This window comes from Piliocolobus tephrosceles, chromosome 15 (assembly GCF_002776525.5).
Source record: "Piliocolobus tephrosceles isolate RC106 chromosome 15, ASM277652v3, whole genome shotgun sequence".
NCBI lineage: Eukaryota > Metazoa > Chordata > Mammalia > Primates > Cercopithecidae > Piliocolobus > Piliocolobus tephrosceles.
Genome location: NC_045448.1, coordinates 93,661,605 through 93,681,798, shown reverse-complemented (window position 1 = coordinate 93,681,798; position 20,194 = coordinate 93,661,605). Strand labels below are relative to the sequence as shown.

At 41.5% G+C, this 20,194-nt stretch overlaps 2 protein-coding genes across 6 annotated transcripts in view; one reads left to right on the top strand and one right to left on the bottom strand.

Annotated features, from left to right (window-relative positions):
- The window catches only part of ANAPC1 (anaphase promoting complex subunit 1), a 124,838-nt gene that overhangs the window by 87,178 nt on the left and 17,466 nt on the right, over positions 1-20,194 (bottom strand). For all 5 annotated transcript variants that reach the window (XM_026449780.2, XM_026449777.1, XM_026449779.1 and 2 more), the window contains 7 exons: positions 16,130-16,275; positions 15,014-15,234; positions 13,796-14,005; positions 9,401-9,496; positions 7,889-7,979; positions 7,705-7,770; positions 297-431 (listed from right to left, as the gene is read on the bottom strand). In XM_026449780.2, the coding sequence (XP_026305565.1) occupies positions 297-431; positions 7,705-7,770; positions 7,889-7,979; positions 9,401-9,496; positions 13,796-14,005; positions 15,014-15,234; positions 16,130-16,275 (965 nt within the window). The remainder of the gene's footprint in view (positions 1-296; positions 432-7,704; positions 7,771-7,888; positions 7,980-9,400; positions 9,497-13,795; positions 14,006-15,013; positions 15,235-16,129; positions 16,276-20,194) is intronic.
- On the top strand, positions 17,124-17,776 carry LOC111524283 (40S ribosomal protein S26-like). Its single transcript, XM_026449782.1, has 2 exons — positions 17,124-17,230; positions 17,536-17,776. Exons 1-2 carry the CDS (start codon positions 17,124-17,126, stop codon positions 17,774-17,776), a joined length of 348 nt encoding a protein of 115 aa, XP_026305567.1.

The following is a 20,194-nucleotide window of genomic DNA, read 5'->3' as shown; positions in this document are numbered from 1 at the left end:
GTAAGTCATGAGTTTTTCTTAAATTCTAATTTCTTATGCAGACAGTACATCAACTCCACACAATTGTGAGATCCCTGGATGGAAAAGAATGTATCATTTCCATCTCTCCAGCACCTTCAAAAAGTATCACACACATCACAAGGGAGGTCAATGTATGTTAACTGAATCACTTCTGTTTGAAAACATTTATTCTCCAAGTACTAACTAAAATTAAGTTAACCATGGAAAGAACTAATATTTGACCAAACTTCTTTAAAAAATGTTAACTTTCTGACAACACCTAGTCCATTTCTTACCTCATCCAATGATCCAAGGAGTTTACTAAGAGGCTTTGGAGTACTAACGCCATCAAGTGGAGTACTGGGCCGAGGCATTGTGTTGGACATCGTCAGAGAAGGAGCTGGCAGTCCAGGAATAAAAACCTTTCCCACCTTTAAGCAATAAAAACATGTGGGGAAAAAATATTGCTTTTAATGCATCATATCCTTAAATAAAATGTTAAGGAATGTAAACATATATTTCTTTTGATATTTCTATGTTTATGCTCACCAAACACAACAAAGAAACAATTCAAATGTCAATAATCTATCCAACTCCACCATCCAATTGCAAATATTTTGGTATAATTTTGGGTTTTGTTTTTGTTTTTGTTTTTTTGAGACAAGATCTCACTCTTTTACCCTGGCTGGAGTACAGTGGCATGATCTCAGCTCACCGCAGCCTCAACCTACCAGGCTCAAGTGATCCTCCCACCTCAGCCTCCAGAGTAGCTGTAACTACAGGCACATGTCACTACACTTGGTTAACTTTGTATTTTTTGGTAGAGACAGGGTTTCACCATGTTATGCAGGCTGGTCTTGAACTTCTGGGCTGAAGCGATCTGCCCACCTAGGTCTCCCACAACTTGGTATAACTTCTCTTGGTTGGATTCCTTCTCTTCATTACTGAAGACTTTTTTTTGCAGGCAAGGAGGGGAATGTTAATATAGTCAACACATTCTATAAAAATCCATACACTATGTACTCTTCTACCTTTTGGTCATAAAGACAGTAAGAACACTAAGCTTTCAGAGACTATAGGCAACAATCTTAGAAGTCTCAAACCTTGAGAGAAAGAGCACCAATTATCCCCCAGGGGCTTAAAAAATAAGGTCAGGTAATGCTCAAGAAATTAAATCCAACCTAATTCAAATTGCTCTCCAGCATACAATCTGTCTTCAATAATAAACTCTCAATTATTTCTTCCTCAAAAATACTCTATATAAATTAAAATAAATTCTTTGATCTTAAAAAAAAATGAGTCGGCAGGGCACAGTGCTCATGCCTGTAATCCCAGCATTTCGGGAGGCCGAGGTAGGTGGATCGCCTGAGGTCAGGAGTCCGAGACCAGCCTGGCCAACATGGTGAAATCCCATCTCTACTAAAAATACAAAAATTAGCTGGGCGTGGTGGCATACACCTGTAGTCCCAGCTACTTGGGAGGCTGAGGCACGAGAACTGCTTGAACCCAGGAGGCAGAGGTTGCAGTGAGACGAGACTGTGCCATTGCACTCCAGCCTGGGCAACAAGAGCGAAACTCCGTCTCAAAAAAAAAAAAAAAAGAATGAGTTGACAATTTATGCTAACCACTCCTTATTTTGGCTATCTGTAGGGTACTTAGGAAAAACAGAAATTCACATCTCTACAGGCTGAAAACGTGATAAGACTAAAAAGGAGATGCTCAGAACTAAAATGAGATCTTAACACTATACATATTCATGTTAATACACTACTCAAAAGCTAACAAAATAATAGGAGTTGCACCAATAAAATCCTTAGGCTTAAAAAACAAAAATAACAGCGAGAACTAGTTATGCACAATTTTTTAAAAGCTATCTCAAACCCCTAATTTATGAAAAGATGGGATAAGCACATACCATGCTATTTCCCCCATTAATCACCAAAAAGGAAAAAAAAAACTGAATAAAATGTATAATGTAACTAACAGAAGATTCTGAAGAAGTAAAGAAAAGAAAACCAACTGGCTAGTAACCTGAGACCCAGGAATGACCTAATGATGAATTCCCTAGGTTTTTGGTTTTTTTGACTCCTTACATAACCAGGCCTCAGGCTTTCAAAGTGTCTGCAATACAGACATTCCAATGTTCACAGACAAAACAGGCCCTAAGAAACTCTTACTCTTTCCAGCCAAAGTGTTGGGAAAAGAGTGTCCAATCAGGACAGAAACTTTTCACTATACCTGCCCTACTCTTTGCAAACACCAAGAAAAAAGTCATGGCCCTCCCTTCCTCCTCACCAGGAGGCACAGTGAAAATTTTGAATGTCCCTCATCTATTTGAGGAAGTCCCCTTCTATTTCTAGTTTGCTGAGAATTTTTTTTATCACAGATATTTGATTTCATCAAATGATTTCTCTGCATCTATTTAGATCCTTGGTCAGCAAACTATGTTCCAAGACCAAATCTGGCTTGTATCCTGTTTTTGTACAGTCTGTGAGCTAAGAATAGGTTTTACGTACTTAAATGGTTAAGGGAAAAAAAACAAAAGACAAATATGTAACAGAGACTGCGTGTGGCCCATAGAGGATAAGATACTTGTCTGAACTCCTACATAAAAAGTTTGCCAGGCTGGGTGCGGTGGCCCATGTCTGTAATATCCCAGCACTTTGGGAGGCTGAGGTGGGAGGATTGCATGAGTCACAAGGTCACGGGTGCAGTAAGCTGTGATCTGACCACTGCACTCCAGCGTGAGTGACAGAGCGAGACACTGTATCAAAAAAAAAGAAAAGAAATTGCCAAGGATGGAGAGGACATGAACAACATTATCAACCAAAGGGAATGAACAGACATTTATAAAATATTCAAGGGTGCCTTCTTGGTGATTTGGCCCTTTAACTAAAGTCTCTCTTTGTTCCTAGTCATTTTTTTTCCCCACTTTATAGCGACTCCGGCTATCTTTTGATTATTTGCATATCTTTTTTCCATCCTTTAACTTACCTATGTCATTATATTTGAAGAAAGCTTCTTATAACCAACATATATAGTTGGGCTGTATTTTCTAATCCTTTCTGCTAGTCTCTGTTATTTGTGTTAGACCATTGTATTTAATTAGTGGCCTAGTGGGATTTAAATCTGCCATTTAATATTTGTTTTCTGTATATTCCCACTTTCTTTGCTCATCCAGAAGAAGTAACTCTTCAAGTTTGATCATAAGATTCTGGCAATTCTGTTCAAGTGTGGCAATTCTGTTCAGGTTTAATCATAAGATTTTGTCAGTTCAGTCACATCTTAAGGCTCTACTTCTAACTATCTTGCTATTTCCACCACATCTGCAGTGACTTCCTCCACTGAAGTTTTGAGCCCCTCAAAGTTACCCATGAGGGTTCCCACCATTTATAGAGCCCAGGCAGATCAGACTTGGCCTAATTCTTAAGGGCCCTCAACTTCTTCCAAATTCCTGTTTCTGTTGATATTTTGTCCTCCTCCCATGAATCAAGAAGATTCTTAATGGCATCTAGAAAGGTGAATCCTTTCCAGAAGGTTTTCTTTTTTTTTTTTTTTTTTGAGACGGAGTCTCCCTCTGTCACCCAGGCTGGAGTGCCCTGGCGCGATCTTGGCTCACCACAAGCTCCGCCTCCCGGGTTCACGCCATTGTCCTACCTCAGCCTCCCGAGTAGCTGGGACTATATATAGGCTTCCACCACTACCCCCGGCTAATTTTTTGTATTTTTAGTAGAGACAGGGTTTCACTGTTAGCCAGGATGGTCTCAATCTCCTGATCTTGTGATCTGCCTCCCTCAGCCTCCCAAAGTGCTGGGATTACAGGCGTGAGCCACTGAACCCGGCTCAGAAGGTTTTCAATGGACTTTGCCAGATCCCTTAAAGGAATCACTATCTATGGCAGTTCTAGTTAAATAACGTATTTCATAGTAAGACTTGAAAGTCAAAATTACTCCTTCACAGGCTGCAGAACAGATGTGTCAGCAGGCATGAAAACAACATTCAGGCCGGGCGCGGTGGCTCAAGCCTGTAATCCCAGCACTTTGGGAGGCCGAGACGGGCGGATCACGAGGTCAGGAGATCGAGACCATCCTGGCTAACACGGTGAAACCCCGTTTCTACTAAAAAATACAAAAAAAAACTAGCCGGGCGATTTGGCCGGCGCCTGTAGTCCCAGCTACTCGGGAGGCTGAGGCAGGAGAATGGCCTAAACCTAGGAGGCGGAGCTTGCAGTGGGCTGAGATCCGGCCACTGCACTCCAGCCTGGGCGGCAGAGCGGGACTCCGTCTCAAAAAAAAAAAAAAAAAGAAAACAACATCCATCTCCTGTACATCTCCCTCAGAGATCTCAGATGACCAGGTGCACTATCAATGAGTGGTAATATTTTGAAAGGAATCTTTTTTCTGAACAATAGTCTCAACAGGGGGCTTAACATATTCAGTAAACCACGCTATAAACAGGCGTGCTGCCATCCAGTCTTTGTTGCTCCATATAGAGCCCAGGCAGATCAGACTTGGCCTAATTCTTTTTTTTTTTTTTTTTTTTTTTTGAGACGGAGTCTCGCTCTGTCACCCAGGTTGGAGTGCTGTGGCCGGATCTCAGCTCACTGCAAGCTCCGCCTCCCGGGTTCATGCCATTCTCCTGCCTCAGCCTCCCGAGTAGCTGGGACTACATGCGCCCGCCACCTCGCCCGGCTAGTTTTTTGTATTTTTTAGTTGAGACGGGGTTTCACCATGTTAGCCAGGATGGTCTCGATCTCCTGACTTCGTGATCCACCCGTCTCGGCCTCCCAAAGTGCTGGGATTACAGGCTTGAGCCACCGCGCCCGGCCGACTTGGCCTAATTCTTAAGGGCCCTAAGATTTTTGGAATGGTACATGAGCACTGGCTTCATCTTAAAGTCATCAGCTGCATTAGCCCCTAACAAGAGGGTAAGGCTGTCCTTTGAAGCCAGGGACTAACTTCTCTCAGGTTATTAAAGTCCTAGATGGCATCTTCTTCCAAAAGAAAGCTGTTGCATCCACACTGTGTAGCCACCTGCGTCAATTATCTTAGCAGCTTCTACATCAGCACATGCTGCTTCACCTTGCACTTTTGTGTTATGGGGAGGGCTTTTTTCCTTAAACCTCAAGAATCAATCTCTGTTAGCTTACAACTTTTCATCTGCATCTTCTTCACCTTTCTTGGCCGTCACAGAATTGAAGAGAGTTACGGTCTTGCTGTGGATTCAACTTCAGCATAAGGGAATGTTATGGCTTGTTTGATCTTCCGTCCAGACACTGAAACTTTCTTCATATCGGTGAAAAGGCTGCTTCGCTTTGTCAGTTGCCATGTTCACTGAAATAGCACTTTTAATTTCCTTCAAGAGCTTTTCCTTTGCATGAACAGGTTGGCTTTAGCGTACAAGTGGTCTGACTCTCAACCTATCTTGGCTTTCAACATGCCTTCCTCACTAAGCTTAATCATTTATAGTTTTTGATTTAAAGTGAGAAACTTGTGATTTTTCCCTTCATTTGAAAACTTAGAGGCCATTACAGGGTTACTAATTAGTCTAATTCCTTTTTTTTTTTTTTTTGAGACAGAGTTTGGCTCTGTCGCCCAGGCTGGAGTGCAGTGGCACGATCTCAGCTCACTGCAACCTCCGCCTCCCGGGTTCAGGTCATTCTCTTTTTTTTTTTTTTTTTGAGACGGAGTCTCACTCTTTCGCCCAGGCTGGAGTGCAGTGGCCGGATCTCAGCTCACTGCAAGCTCCGCCTCCTGGGTTTATGCCATTCTCCTGCCTCAGCCTCCCGAGTAGCTGGGACTACAGGCGCCCGCCACCTTGCCCGGCTAGCTTTTTGTATTTTTTAGTAGAGATGGGGTTTCACCATGTTAGCCAGGATGGTCTCGATCTCCTGACCTTGTGATCCACCCATCTTGGCCTCCCAAAGTGCTGGGATTACAGGCTTGAGCCACCGCGCCTGGCCCAGGTCATTCTCTTGCCTTAGCCTCCCAAGTAGCTGGGACTGCAGGCACCCGTCACCACGCCCGGCTAATTTTTTGTATTTTTTAACAGAGACGGTGTTTCACTGTGTTAGCCAGGATGGTCTCAATCTCCTGAGCTCGTGATCCACCCGCCTCGGCCTCCCAAAGTGCTGGGATTACAGGCGTGAGCCACCGCGCCCGGCCAATTAGTCTAATTGCAATATTGTTTTGTCTCAGGATATAGGGAGACAGAAGGAGAGGGACAGAGACAGGAAAGGGGTCAAATGATCAGGCAGACCACACAAAACATTTATCAATTAAGTTCCTCATCTTATATGGGTACAGTTCATGGTGCCCCAAAACAATTCCAATAGTAACATCAAAGACCACTGATCACAGATCATCATAACAGATAAACTAATAACAAAAAGGTTTGAAATAATGCAAGAATTATCAAAATATGAAACAGAGACACAAAATGAGCACATGCTGCTGGAAAACTGGGACCAACAGACTTGCTCAACACAAAGTCGCCACAAACCTTCAATCTGTAAAAACAATATGCAGTATCTGTGAAGTACAATAAAACAAAGCACAAAACGAGGTACAATGGAACACTATTAAATATATACATAACACTGAATGAGTAAACAACACTACGCATCAACACAGACAAATCTAAAACAAATATAATGCTGAGCAAAATAAGTACATCAGAGGAGAATACACAGTATCTTTTCTATATAAAAATTCAAAAACAGGCCAGGCACGGTGGCTCAAGCCTGTAATCCCAGCACTTTGGGAGGCCAAGGTGGGTGGATCACAAGGTCAGGAGATCGAGACCATCCTGGCTAACACGGTGAAACCCCGTCTCTACTAAAAATATAAAAAAAAATTAGCCGGGCGTGGTGGCAGGCGCTTGTAGTCCCAGCTACTCGGGAGGCTGAGGCAGGAGAATGGCGTGAACCCGGGAGGTGGAGTTTGCAGTGAGCCGAGATCACGCCACTGCACTCCAGCCTGGGCAACAGAGCAAGACTCTGCCTCAAAAAAAAAAAAAATTCAAAAACAAGGAAAACTAAATAATGCATCTTTTAGTGATACATACATAACTGTAAAAACTAGTAATATGAACAACTGATTTATCACAAAATCAGGATTCTTCTATCTCGAGGGCAGGGGAAGATGGCACGCAATCAGAAAGAACGTAATAAAAATAAGGATACTGGCAAAATATATTCTATTTCTCAGCCAGCATACTGGGTATATGAATATTCACTTCATTACTATTCAAATTGTATGTGTGTATTTAAATTTCATAATTTAAATTTGTAAAATGTACATTCTCTGTGTATATTTCACAAATGTTAAAAAAATACAGCTAACATATACCACATTTAACATAATGAAACTTTACCGGAACTTTAGTACTTACCAAGGGTACCCATGCTTCAATTTCAAAACTAGTTTAACTTTAAAAAAAAAAATCTACCTATACTCATTGAAGGTTTCCCATCTGTGACAGGTTTACAGTGCCAATGCATTTAATAGCAGTGAGCCATAACCCTCCAAATTAGGATCCACCTGAATGGGAAGCTTCACTGAGAATTATTAACAAAAATCTTCTGCCAAATTGTGCAGGCAGGAACATAACAAATTTAAAACATCAATCTAAAGTAACATTAAAAATATTCATAGAGACAGTCTGAAGTCCTACTAAATGCATGGAGTGCTATTTTTTGCTTACCCGAACCACTCCTGTGTATAGCACCAGGTTTCCACTGCCTTCCAAGACCAGCATGGTGTCTATTTTCTAAAAAAGAAAAAAGACAAAAAATTAATTTCCCAATCTGAGCAAATTAACAGATTTTTTGACTGAAAAATCTGATGAGGCATAATAATTTTCAACTTCTCAAATGTGCCTACATTACCTCCACTGGTGCTGCATCCTTTGCTGGTATGTTGGTCACTGAACCAAAGATGAGCTGGGTTTTATCATTACTCTCTTGAAACTTTACACAGCTAAATAATAAAATAAAAAAGAAACTTGATATATGTAACAACCTGTATGGGTATTAAAAGTATTATGCTGAACAGAAAAAGACAATCTCACAAGTTTATATAACTGTATGAGCCCATTTATGCAACATTCACAAATGTCAAATTATCAACATAGAGAATTAGTGGTTGCCAGGATCGGTGGGTAATGGTGTATGTGACTACAAGGAGTTAACATAAGAGAGATAAAGATGTTTTGTATCTTGATGGTGGTGGTATTTACACACATCTACACATGTGAAAAAACTGCATAGAACCATATATACACATAAATGAGCACATGTCAAATTGATGAAATTTGAAATAAAGTGTGCAGATCATCTATTTCCTGGTTATGATAATGTATTATATAGTTATATAAGAGGTTACCTATGAGGGAAAAATAATGCAAGGTACACAGGACTTATTTACTATTTTGTAACTTGCTGTGATCTATCGTACTTCAAAATATGAAGGTAAATAAATGGCAAAAGATCTGAATAGATATTTTACCTAAGAAGATAAATGAATGGCTAATAACTTCATGAGATGATCAACATCAGAATGCATTAGAGAAAAGCAAATGAAAGCCACTTCACAACCACTAGAAAATAGCTACAATCAAAGAGTGTGATGATATCTAATCCTGTCAAGGATAAAGAGACATTAACCTTCGTATTTTGCTGGTGGGAATATAAAATGATACAAGCTATTTGGAAAACAGTTTGGTGATTTCTTAAAAAGTTAAACATGAATTTACCATTCAACCCAACGACCCAATCCTAAGTATTTACTCAAGAAAAATAAAATCACATATGTCCACATATTTGCTCAAGATTTTTGCTCAACTGTTCATACTGTCATAATTCTCAGTAGTCAAGAGGTGGAAATAAACCAAAAGTCCATCAACTGATGAACAGATAAACAAAACATGGCAGATCTATACAATAGACTATTACATAGCAATAGGTATGAAATAATGGTACATGTTACTAAATGGTGGATCCTAAAAACATCACGCTAAGTGAAAGCTAAACACAAAAAGCTACAGACACTGTGTGTACATACATTATATATATATAAATGTCCAGAAAAAACTAATCTATAAAGGCAGAAGCCTAGCATGGTTGCCTGACGCTGGAAATGCGAACAAGACTGGCTGCAAACAAGCACAAGGAAATCTTTGTATGGTGATATAAATCTTGTAAAATTGGGGTTGTGGTGATGGTTGTGTAACACTGTAATTTACTAAAAATCATTTATTTGTACAGTTAAAACATGTTAATTTTATGACATGTAAATTATTTCTAAATAAAACTACTTAGCCAAAAATAAGGAAAGAAAAGAAAAAGAAAAAGCAGTGCTGAGTTATTTACACAGAAACAATGGGAAACACACACACTTACCGTAACTGGAGCTGGGACTCCACTAAAAAGCACAGGAACTTTTGTCCACATAGGTCAGATGTAATAAACACTTTTGAGGCTTGTGAATTTTTCTCTCTATAGATACATTAATAAAGTAACTATCAGCACAGGTCCAAGAATCTACCACAGTAACTACTAAAAGTCTTTGAGGTCGGGTGTGGTGGCTCACGCCTGTAACCCCAGCACTTTGGAAGGCCAAGGCAGGGGGATCATGAGGTCAGGAGATCCAGACTATACTGGCTAACACGGTGAAACCCTGTCTCTACTAAAAATACAAAATAAATTAGCAAGGCATGGTGGCGGGCGCCTGTGGTCCCAGCTACTCTGGAGGCTGAGGAAGGAGAATGGGAGAATGGTGTGAACCCACGAGGCAGGGCTTGCAGTGAGCCGAGATCACGCCACTGCACTCCAGCCTGGGCGACAGAGCAAGACTCCATCTCAAAAAAAAAAAAAAAAAAAAGTATTCGAAAATATTCTGCAAGAAATCTAAAAACTACTTAGGTCAAGCAATAATTTTGAAGACACAAACATTTCTAAGAATTAAACTTCATGATCTTTTCAGTTCTTTGATTATGTTCTAAGATCCTTTCAGTTCTTTGATTATGAGCTCATTAGACAGCTTTGTTGGGGAAATTTACAATAAATTTAACAATTACTGATGAACTTTTAAATTACATACTATGTAAGCTAGCTACCTGTAAAGTAATGCAAACTAAGCTACTACTTGTAAAGTAATGCATGCAAACTTGCATTCCTATCCCTCAAAGGGTCAGATCTTTCATAATGCTATTTCTCCTATCTACCCCTCTCTCCTTCTCAGATTAGGACTCATTCACATCTCTTTTTGAAATCGTATCTCTAATTCTCAAACCTTTCCTTCTAAAGTGCTACAGAAGGCCAGGTGTGGTGGCTCACATCTGTAATCCCAGCACTTTGGGAGGCCAAGGTGGGTGGATCACCTGAGGTCAGGAGTTCGAGACCAGTCTGACCAACATGGAGAAACCCCATCTCTACTAAAAATACAAAATTAGCCAGGCACGGTGGCACATGCCTGTAATCCCAGCTACTCGGGAGGCTGAGGCAGGAGAATTACTTGAACCTGGGAGGGTTGTGTTGAGCCGAGATTGTGCCATTGCGCTCCAGCCTGGGCAACAAGAGTGAAACTCCATCTCAAAAAATAAATAAATAAAGTGCTACAGAAGACCTATAAATCTAAAAAATAAGAATCTATAATATATCCAACTTACAAATAAGTTTGAAGAAAAACAAGTTTTAACTGTAGGATACTTTTATTTTATATATGAGAAACAAACCAGAGACTACTTCAACATTGTATCCACATCTTTACTGTCTTCAGACTACCTATCCCCCATTCTACTCTCTCTTAAGAGTACACATTTGCCTTATATTTCAGATAAAACGAGGCTCTAAGCTTTGAGCTCAACCTCCTGCCTTACGTATCTGATCAACCTTCACTTCTTTATCCCAAGGCTAACCTCACCACTTGTGCACCTTTCTGGTTACTTGTTCCATCAATCATTTCCTCTCATCTGCATTTTCGGTGCTTTCCCTTGAGTATAGTCCATATAGCCTACTATTTCACATTAAAAGTCTTAAAATATAAAATGGACTCAACATTAGAGTATATAAAAGGCCTTGTCAATCTGACAACTGTATTGTGGTTAAGTAAGAAAATATTGGGGGTCAGGGTCACAGTGGCTCACACCTGTAATCCCATTACTTTGGGAGGCAGAGGCAAGCAGATTGCTTGAGCCTAGGAGTATGAGACCAGCCTGGGCATCACGGCAAAATCCCTTCTCTAAAAAAATTACAAAAAATTAGTTTGGCATGGTGGTGTGTGCCTATAGTCCCAGCTACCTGGGAGGCTGAGGTGGGGGAATCACCTGAGCCCAGAAGGCCAAGGCTGCAGTGAGCTATGATTGAGTCACTGCACTCCAGCCTGAGCGACAGAGTGAGACCCTGTCTCAAAAAAAGAGAAAAAGAAAATACTGGGGCAAGATGTCATGAAAACTAATTCTATTGTAGTTCAGCAAAAATAAAACTCTCCTTGACCGAGACGCCCTCTAATTTTGTATCTTCAATCCCACTCAAAGGCAAACTCCTTACAATAGTCTGTATGCCTATGTTCATTTTCTCAGTCCCCACCTACCCACCTACTTTTTCTACCCCACTTTCCCCCGCCATCCTCCCAGCTTAAAATGCTCTGGCCAAGGTCACCAAGGAACCCACTGCCACCCAGGCACCTCCTCTCTGGGCTCAACTCTCAGGGCCACACTTCACCAGTACCTGGCAGTACTGGCATCTCTGTATTCTTGAAATGCTCTCTCTTTTATGTGTTCTGTATTTCCTGCTCCTTCTCCCATTTGACCTCTTTTGCTTTGTCTCTCTGTGCCAGTTTTGTCTCTTTCCATTCCCCAAATCTTAAGTTTCCAGGACTTCAGTTCCTAGCCCTCTTCTAATTCTACACCACTGGATTTTAACTATTTGGAGGCCACAAATCCCTTTGAGAATCTAAGGAATGTTAAAACCCTCTCCTTGGGAAAAGGTCTATATACTACACGTACACACAATTATTGAATACAATAATTCTTCAACTCTAGTCCAATTCTCTTACCTCAATCACCACTTATAAGCTGACAATTCCACATTTATTGTTCTGCTCTTTCTCAAACTTCCAACACACTTATAAAGTGCCTTCTTACTGCTGTCATCAAATAGACCAGAGGCCTAAAGGACAATCAGTAATCTCTCAAGCCTCCTCTCTCCCCCCCCCCCCCCCCCCCCCCGGACAGTCTCACTCTGTCGCCCGAGCTGGAGTGCAGTGGTATGATCTTGGCCCACTGCAACCTCCAACTCCCAGGTTCAAATGATTCTCTCACCTCAGACTCCAGAGTAGCTGGGACTACAGATGCACACCATCACACCTAATTTTTGTATTTGTAGTAGACATGTGGTTTCACCACATTGGCCAGCTTGGTCTTGAACTCCTGAGCTCAAGTGATCCATCCGCCTCAGCCTCCCAAAGTGAGTGATTACAGGTGTGGGCCACTGCGCCTAGGAAGCCTCCTCTTCATCAGCCTTTTCCCTCCCTCTGCACAAACCAGAGTGGGAGTACTTATAATTCCCTAAACACACCACGCATTCACCAGAACTTTTGTTCTGATCTCAGCTGCCATCTGTGGCCTTTCCCAACTTACCTGCCTAGAAATACCTATTCATCTTTCAAAGCCCTACCAGCAAAAGTAGTCCCTCTGGTGTCACCATCCTTCAGCCTCTTTTGAGGACAGGGACAGTGAGTTATTAGATTGTTAACTAGCATATACACTGGCATATAAATTAACACATAAATTATTAAAGAGAATATAAAAGAAGAAAGGTCACCTAGAACAGAGATCTAAGCTATGTTTCCCAAAAAGTAAAGCTGGCACTCAACTAATATGAACATAAAACTTAGGAAACATGCTAAAAAACCCACATTTCCTCATTGATAGAAATTGTTTCTCCCTAAAACAAAAAACACCTGACATCTGATAGACTATTACTATAAAGGAAGAAATAACAGATGACAAGATAATATTTTTATGATGACTATTTTTTTTTTGAGATAGCATCTCACTCTGTCACCCAGGCACGATCTCAGCTCACTGCAACCTCCACCTCCTTGGTTCAAGCAATTCTGTCTCAGCCACCTGAGTAGCTGGGATTACGAGTGTGCACCAATACATACTCTATTTTTAGTAGAGACAGGGTTTCACAATGTTGGCCAGGCTGGCCTCGAACTCCTAGGCTCAAATGATCCACCTGCTTCAGCCTCCCAAAGTGCTAGGATTACAGGCATGAGCCACTGCATCCAGCCTATGATCACCTTAATATCATTAATATCCTCTATTGAAACTGAGGTGGCCTTAATACATATCTCTATATATTTTTACACATATTAATAACTGATCATGGCCGGGCGCGGTGGCTCACGCCTGTAATCCCAGCACTTTGGGAGGCCAAGGGGGGCGGATCACGAGGTCAGGAGATTGAGACCATCCCGGCTAACACGGTGAAACTCCGTCTCTACTAAAAATAAAAAAAAAAAAAAATTAGCCGGGTATGGTGGCGGCACCTGTAGTCCCAGCTACTCCAGAGGCTTAAGCAGGAGAATGGCGTGAACCTGAGAGGTGGAGCTTGCAGTGAGCCTAGATTGCCCCACTGGACTCCAGCCTGGGCGACAGAGCAAGATTCCGTCTCAAAAAAAAAAAAAACAACTGATCATATTAAAAGGAAACTTTAAATAAAATGCCATCTATTTCCCAAGACTTTCAGCAACATTTTTCTTTGAATACAATAATATATACAACGAACCTTATATTAGTCATCGTTTCTGTCCACAAATGGTCAATACACAGTTCAGGAACAATTGGCTCAGTTTCTGGTGCAAGAAAGGAGCCATTAGAATTACTGTTTGGAGAATGAGAAATACTGTGTCTCTTTGGAGACTGATTATGGCTTGAAATGTTGAACCTTTGCACCCCTGAAAAAGAGTGCACTCCTAAGGCAGGAGAATGAGCACGACTGCAAAATAAACAGAGGAGAGAGTACATCACAGTTAGCAGGGCAGGCTTATATGACACACACTCCAATGACACTTCCCAAAATGCCACAGACAGAAGAGCATTCATGGCATAATCCAGGTCAGAAATTAAAATTTTTCAAAAAGGAGTAGCTATTTAAATGGTTTATGTCAAGGTGCTTTACTATATTCCAAAGATTTAGAATTCTTATTAGAAGAACTCATCTTTTAAAACTAAAACTTAGATCATCTTCTTTTTCAGAAAATGAACTGATTATTCAAAAAGCTCTAAACTATGTCCCTGTATAGTCAGACATATATATATCAACAAAACAATGTCCCTGTAGCACCAGATATAGATAGCTGGTGATTTAAATATATATCTATATAGACAGATAGATACATTTAGGTACCAAATAACAAGGAAAAAAAAAAAGAAAAACTAACATAAATTAAGGCAAAAGTAAAATAGTGCCCCAATATTTTGGGAATTAATATGCATCAAACTGTTGCCCACATAGTGGTAGAAATGAGGCAACTAATCTTAGGACGAGCAGAGGCAGCTTCAAGATATGACTCAGGAAAAAGAATGTGGCAGCTTCAAATACGACTCAGGAAAGACACATTCGAAAGAATGTGGCATGGTAAACTCAGCTATCTTAGTAAAAGTGGCTCAGGGCTGGGCGTGGTGGCTCACGCCTGTAATCTCAGCACTTTGGGAGGCCGAGGCCGGCGGATCACAAACTCAGGAGATCGAGAATGCCGTGAAGCCGGGAGGCGGGGCTTGAAGTGAACTGAGATCGCGCCACTGCACTCCAGCCTGGGTGACAGAGCAAGGCTCCATCTCGAAAGAAAAAAAAAAAAAAGTGGCTCAATTGGGATAATGTCTATTTCCCCTAAAAAATATCTCCCCTGAATATATTTCCCCTAAAAAAAGCTGTCAACAGAAATTCTAAATCCTTCAAAACAAAAGAGAAAGCTTAAAAAGAAAAACCAGGAAACCCTTCTACCTTAGAGCTGCCATGTTGGAAATAGAAGGTGAGCGAGAATGCAGACTGGGTGATGAGGTTGAGCGACTCTGACTGTGAATGGAGGAGTAATTCTGGAAAGGTGAAGTCACAGGGGAATCTCCTTTGGAGAGGCTTCTGAGATGTGCTGTGAGGGAGCTGCTAGTGGCCACATTCTGTGGGGTTCCCCCCTGTTCAGAGAACTTTAAAACAACATTCTCTTCCTTAAGTCAAAATAAAGAGAAAGAGGAAAAAAAGACAATAATTAGAATAAAATAGCAATTTCCTTGTAAGAATGCAAGCTGAAGTCAGTTACTAAAGACACAGTATTTCTTCTTTCCTACAGTGTGGTGGCTTACATCTCTAATCCCAGCACTTTGGGAGGGTGAGGCAAGAGGATAGCTTGAGCTAAGGAGTTCAAGACCAGCCTAGGCAACATAGCAAGATGCTATTTCTACGAAAAATTAAAAATTAGCTGGGAGTGGTGGTACACACTTGTAGTCCTAGCTACTCAGAAGGCTGAGGCAGGAGGATCACTTGAGCCCAGGAGTTCAAGGCTGCAGTGAACTATAATTGTGCCATTATACTTCAGCCTGGGTGACAGAGTGAGGCCCCATCTCTAAAGATGATGATGTGATGATGATGATGATGATGATGATGATAATAAAACAACTATTCACAAGTGATTTTTCCAAAAAAAAAAAAAAAAAAAAGTGAGGGTATGAAGTATTAACTATTCTTTCATATATATATATATATATATATTTTTTTTTTTGAGATATATATATATATATATTGAGATGGAGTCTCATTCTGTCACCCAGGTTGGAGTGCAGTGGCATGATCTTGGCTCACTGCAACCTCCACCTCCCAGGTTCAAGTGATTCTCCTGCCTCAACCTCCCGAGTAGATGGGATTACAGGAGCCACCACACCTGGTTAATTTTTTATATTTTTGGTAGAGATGGGGTTTCACCATGTTGGCCATGCTGGTCTTGAACTCCTGACCTCAAGTGATCCACCCACCTTGGCCTCCCAAAGTGCTGGCACTACAGGTGTGAGCCAATACACCCGGCCTACCCCCTCCTATTAAGGAGAAGTGACTTGCCTTTCTCCTTACCTCTGATTTGACTCTCCGGAGAGTCCACACAGAATGCACATTTTGAACAGCATCATAAGTCATTACAATAGAGGGGTCAGTATTGAGGAAAACAATTTTCATTGCATGATCTACAACATATTGCACCCGTGATGAACCAAAAATACCTTAAAAATAAAATAGAAAAATCAGGTATAGAACAATGGGTTTTACAAGACTGATATTGATGAACGGAGCTCTTAAAATTGTTAAAGAACAACCAAGCCAAAGAAAGCACAAAATCTATTAATATCCTAAATAATTAACTCTGAATTTTTAATAAATTTACTTTAGGCATCAACTTCCTTAAAACACATTAAAGATGAGAGCATTACAAGTTTCAGCTTCACATACATGCTGTTAAATGTTAAGACTTGTGCTGACTCTCACCATTAAACTAATCAGCCACAGGTAAAAGGTCGATGACTTCTTCAACAACTTACTTATTTATAAATTGCATTCAACTATTCTGCCAAGTTTGACTTCCTTATTGGTTCTGTTCTTCTGTGTAAAAGCTGTACTCTATAATTACTATTCAGACAGTGCTGAACAGTAGTACACTGTTGTTTCTGCTTTTACTAGTTACACATGCAAAACAAGGTTTGTCCCAGTGAGTTCAGCTTTTAATCTAAAGTACCATGGACCGGTCTCCATATCCTCATTTAACAGGAAATGTTTCCCACTCAGTTAAAATATTGAAAAATTTAAAAATATGATTTTATAATCATAAGAAATACTTTATAAATAAAAATCATGCCACCATATCAAAATATCTACTATTAATACATCAGAGAAATTTTGGTTTTCTTCATACATATATACACACTTTATACATTTTTACAAAATTATAATCACACTGTGTTAAAGTTTGGTATCCTACTTGACATTACAAATAAGCAACTTCTAGTTAACTAAATGTTATTCAAAAATATGATCAATAATGGCTGCACTCCTCTCTCCAGTCCATGCCTCCAAGATGACAAAGAAAAGAAGGAACAATACTTGTGCCAAAAAGGGGCACAGCCACGTGCAGTCTATTCATTGCACAAACTGTACCCTACGCATGCCTAAGGACAAGGCCATTAAGAAATTCATCATTCGAGGCTGGGCACGGTGGCTCATGCCTGCAATCCCAGCACTTTGGGAGGCCAAGGCAGGCAGATCACGAGGTCAGGAGATCAAGACCATCCCGGCTAACACATTGAAACCCCGTCTCCACTAAAAATAAATTAGCGGGGCGTGGTGGCAGGTGCCTGTAGTTCCAGCTACACAGGAGGCTGAGGCAGGAGAATGGTGTGAACCCGGAAGGTGGAGCTTGCAGTGAGCCGAGATCGCGCCACTGCACTCCAGCCTGGGCAACAGAGCGACACTCTGTCTCAAAAAAAAAAAAAGAAATTCATCATTCGAAACGTAGTGGAGGCTGCAGTAGTCAAGGACATTTCTGAAGCAAGTGTCTTCAATACCTATGTGCTTCCCAAGCTGCATGTGAAGCTAAATTACTGTGTGAGATGTCCAATTCACAGAAAAGTAGTCAGGAATCCACCTCGTAAAGCCCACAAGGACCAAACACGCCCACCCCGATTTAGATCTTCCAGTGCTGCCCCAAAACCCCCACCAAAGCCCATGTAAGGAGCTGAGTCCTTAAAGATTGAATACAAGGCCAGGCGCTGCAGCTCATGCCTATAATCCTAGCACTTTCGGGGGCCGAGGTGGTTGGATTGCCTGAGCTCAGGAGTTCGAGACCAGCCTCGGCAACATGGTGAAACCCCATCTCTACTAAAACACAAAAAATTAGCCAGGCGTGATGGCATGTGCCTAATCCCAGCTCCTAGGGAGGCTGAGACAGGAGAATCGCTTGAACCTGGGAGGCGGAGGCTACAGTGAGCTGAGATCGTGCCATTGCACTCCAGCCTGGGCGACAGAACAAGACTCCATCTCAAAAAAAAAAAAAAAAAAAAAAGGAAAAAAAAAGACTGAAGACAGACCATTCTCCAGAGAAAAAAGTAAAATGGAAATTGTACTTAAAAAAAAAAAAAAAGGCTGCATGCCATTTAATCCCAGGCCCTAGTATGTTTATTCAGGTTGTCTGCAATTAGTAACACCATAAAATTTGAACTTTTTCTGTAAAAGATCAAAGACTAAATAGTTTAGTTTGCTGTCCACGTATTGACTCTATCACATTATCTTTGTTATTTTCTACAACCCTTTAAAAGGTAAAAAGCATTCTTATGTTGGGTGTGGTGGCTCACGACATAATCCCAGCACTTTGGGAGGCCGAGGCGGGTGGATCACCTGAGGTCAGGAGTTCAAGACCAGCCTGACCAACATGGTGAAACTACGTCTCTACTAAAAATACAAAATTAGCTGAGTGTGGTGGCAAATGCCTGTAATCCCAGCTATTTGGGAGGCTGAGGCAAGAGAATCACTTGAACCCGGGAGGCGGAGGTTGCAGTGAGCCAAGATCGTGCCATTGTATTCTTGCCTGGGCGACAAGAGCAAAACTCCATCTCAAAAAAAACCATTCTTAGTTCACAAGCTTTACAAAAACATGCTGCAGGCCAGATTTAGCCCACGGCCTGCAGTTTGCCCATATATAATATAGAAGATAAAAAGCAACTGGTTGGTCACAGTGGCTCACGCCTATAATCCCAGCACTTTGGGAGGCCAAGGCAGGTGGATCACCTGAAGTCGGGAGTTTGAGACCAGTCTGGCTAACATGATGAAACCCCATCTCTACCAAAAATACAAAAAATTAGCCAGGTGTGGCAGCATGTGCCTGTAATCCCACCTACTCGGGAGGCTGAGGCAGGATAATCACTTGAACCCGGGAGGCAGGGGTTACAATGAGCTGAGATCGCGCCACTGTACTCCAGCCTGGGTGACAGAGCAAGATTCCGTCTCAGAGGGGGAAAAAAAAAAAAAGATAAAAAGCCCCAGTGAAATTTCAGAGTATGTACTTAGAATAAAGTCCTAAAATAAAAATGTCAAAGAATATAATTTTTTTCAGCCTTCAAGTCCTCATTGTCCTACGTTTGGCCAAACTTAAAAATTTAGAGATAAGCATGTAGAAATATTTGTAGGAGGCTGAGGCAGGCGGGTCACTTGAGGCCAGGAGTTCAAGACCAGACTGGCCAACATGGCAAAATCATGTCTCTACTAAAAATACAAAAATTAGCAGCATGGTGGCACATGACTACAGACAGCTACTTGGATGAGGCACGAGAATCACTTGAACCCGGGAGGCAGAGGTTGCAGTGAGCCAAGATCGCACCACTGCACTCCAGGCTGGCAACAGAGTGAGACTCCGTCTCAAAAAAAAAAAAAAAATTACACAGCATACATGTAAGGCTCTATTTTTTTTTTTCCTCAGAAAAAAACTTGAGCCAGGCGCAGTGGCTCACACCTGTAATCCCAACACTTTGTGACGTCGAGACAGGTGGATCGTTTGAGCCTAGGTGGTTGAGACCCGCCTGGGCAACATGGGGAAACCTCATCTCTACCAAACAATACAAAAAAATTAGGTGAGATGAAGCGCACCTGTAGTCCCAGCTACTTGGGAAGCTGATATGGGAGGATCTCTTGAACCTGGGAGGCAGAGGTTGCAAGTGAGCCAAGATCGCACTATTGCACTCCAGCCTGGGCCACAGAGCAAGACCCCTCTCAAAAAAAAAAAAAAACCCAAAACAACAACAACAAAAAAACTTTACTTCATCCAAGTATCATTTATTTACTTATTAATTATTAAAGAACAAAGTGGGCCGGGCGCGGTGGCTCAAGCCTGTAATCCCAGCACTTTGGGAGGCCAAGACGGGCGGATCACGAGGTCAGGAAATCGAGACCATCCTGGCTAACATGGTGAAACCCCGTCTCTACTAAAAACATACAAAAAACTAGCCAGGCGAGGTGGCGGGCGCCTGTAGTCCCAGCTACTCGGGAGGCTGAGGCAGGAGAATGGCGTAAACCCGGGAGGTGGAGCTTGCAGTGAGCTGAGATCCAGCCACTGCACTCCAGCCTGGGCGACAGAGCGAGACTCCATCTCAAAAAAAA

Bases quoted from the DNA above. Each gene is read 5' to 3' on its own strand.
- LOC111524283 (XM_026449782.1), top strand. From the start codon at position 17,124: ATGACAAAGAAAAGAAGGAACAATACTTGTGCCAAAAAGGGGCACAGC. The intron at 17,231-17,535 runs TAAGAAATTCAT...TCAAAAAAAAAA, and splicing joins ATGCCTAAGGACAAGGCCAT to AAAGAAATTCATCATTCGAA.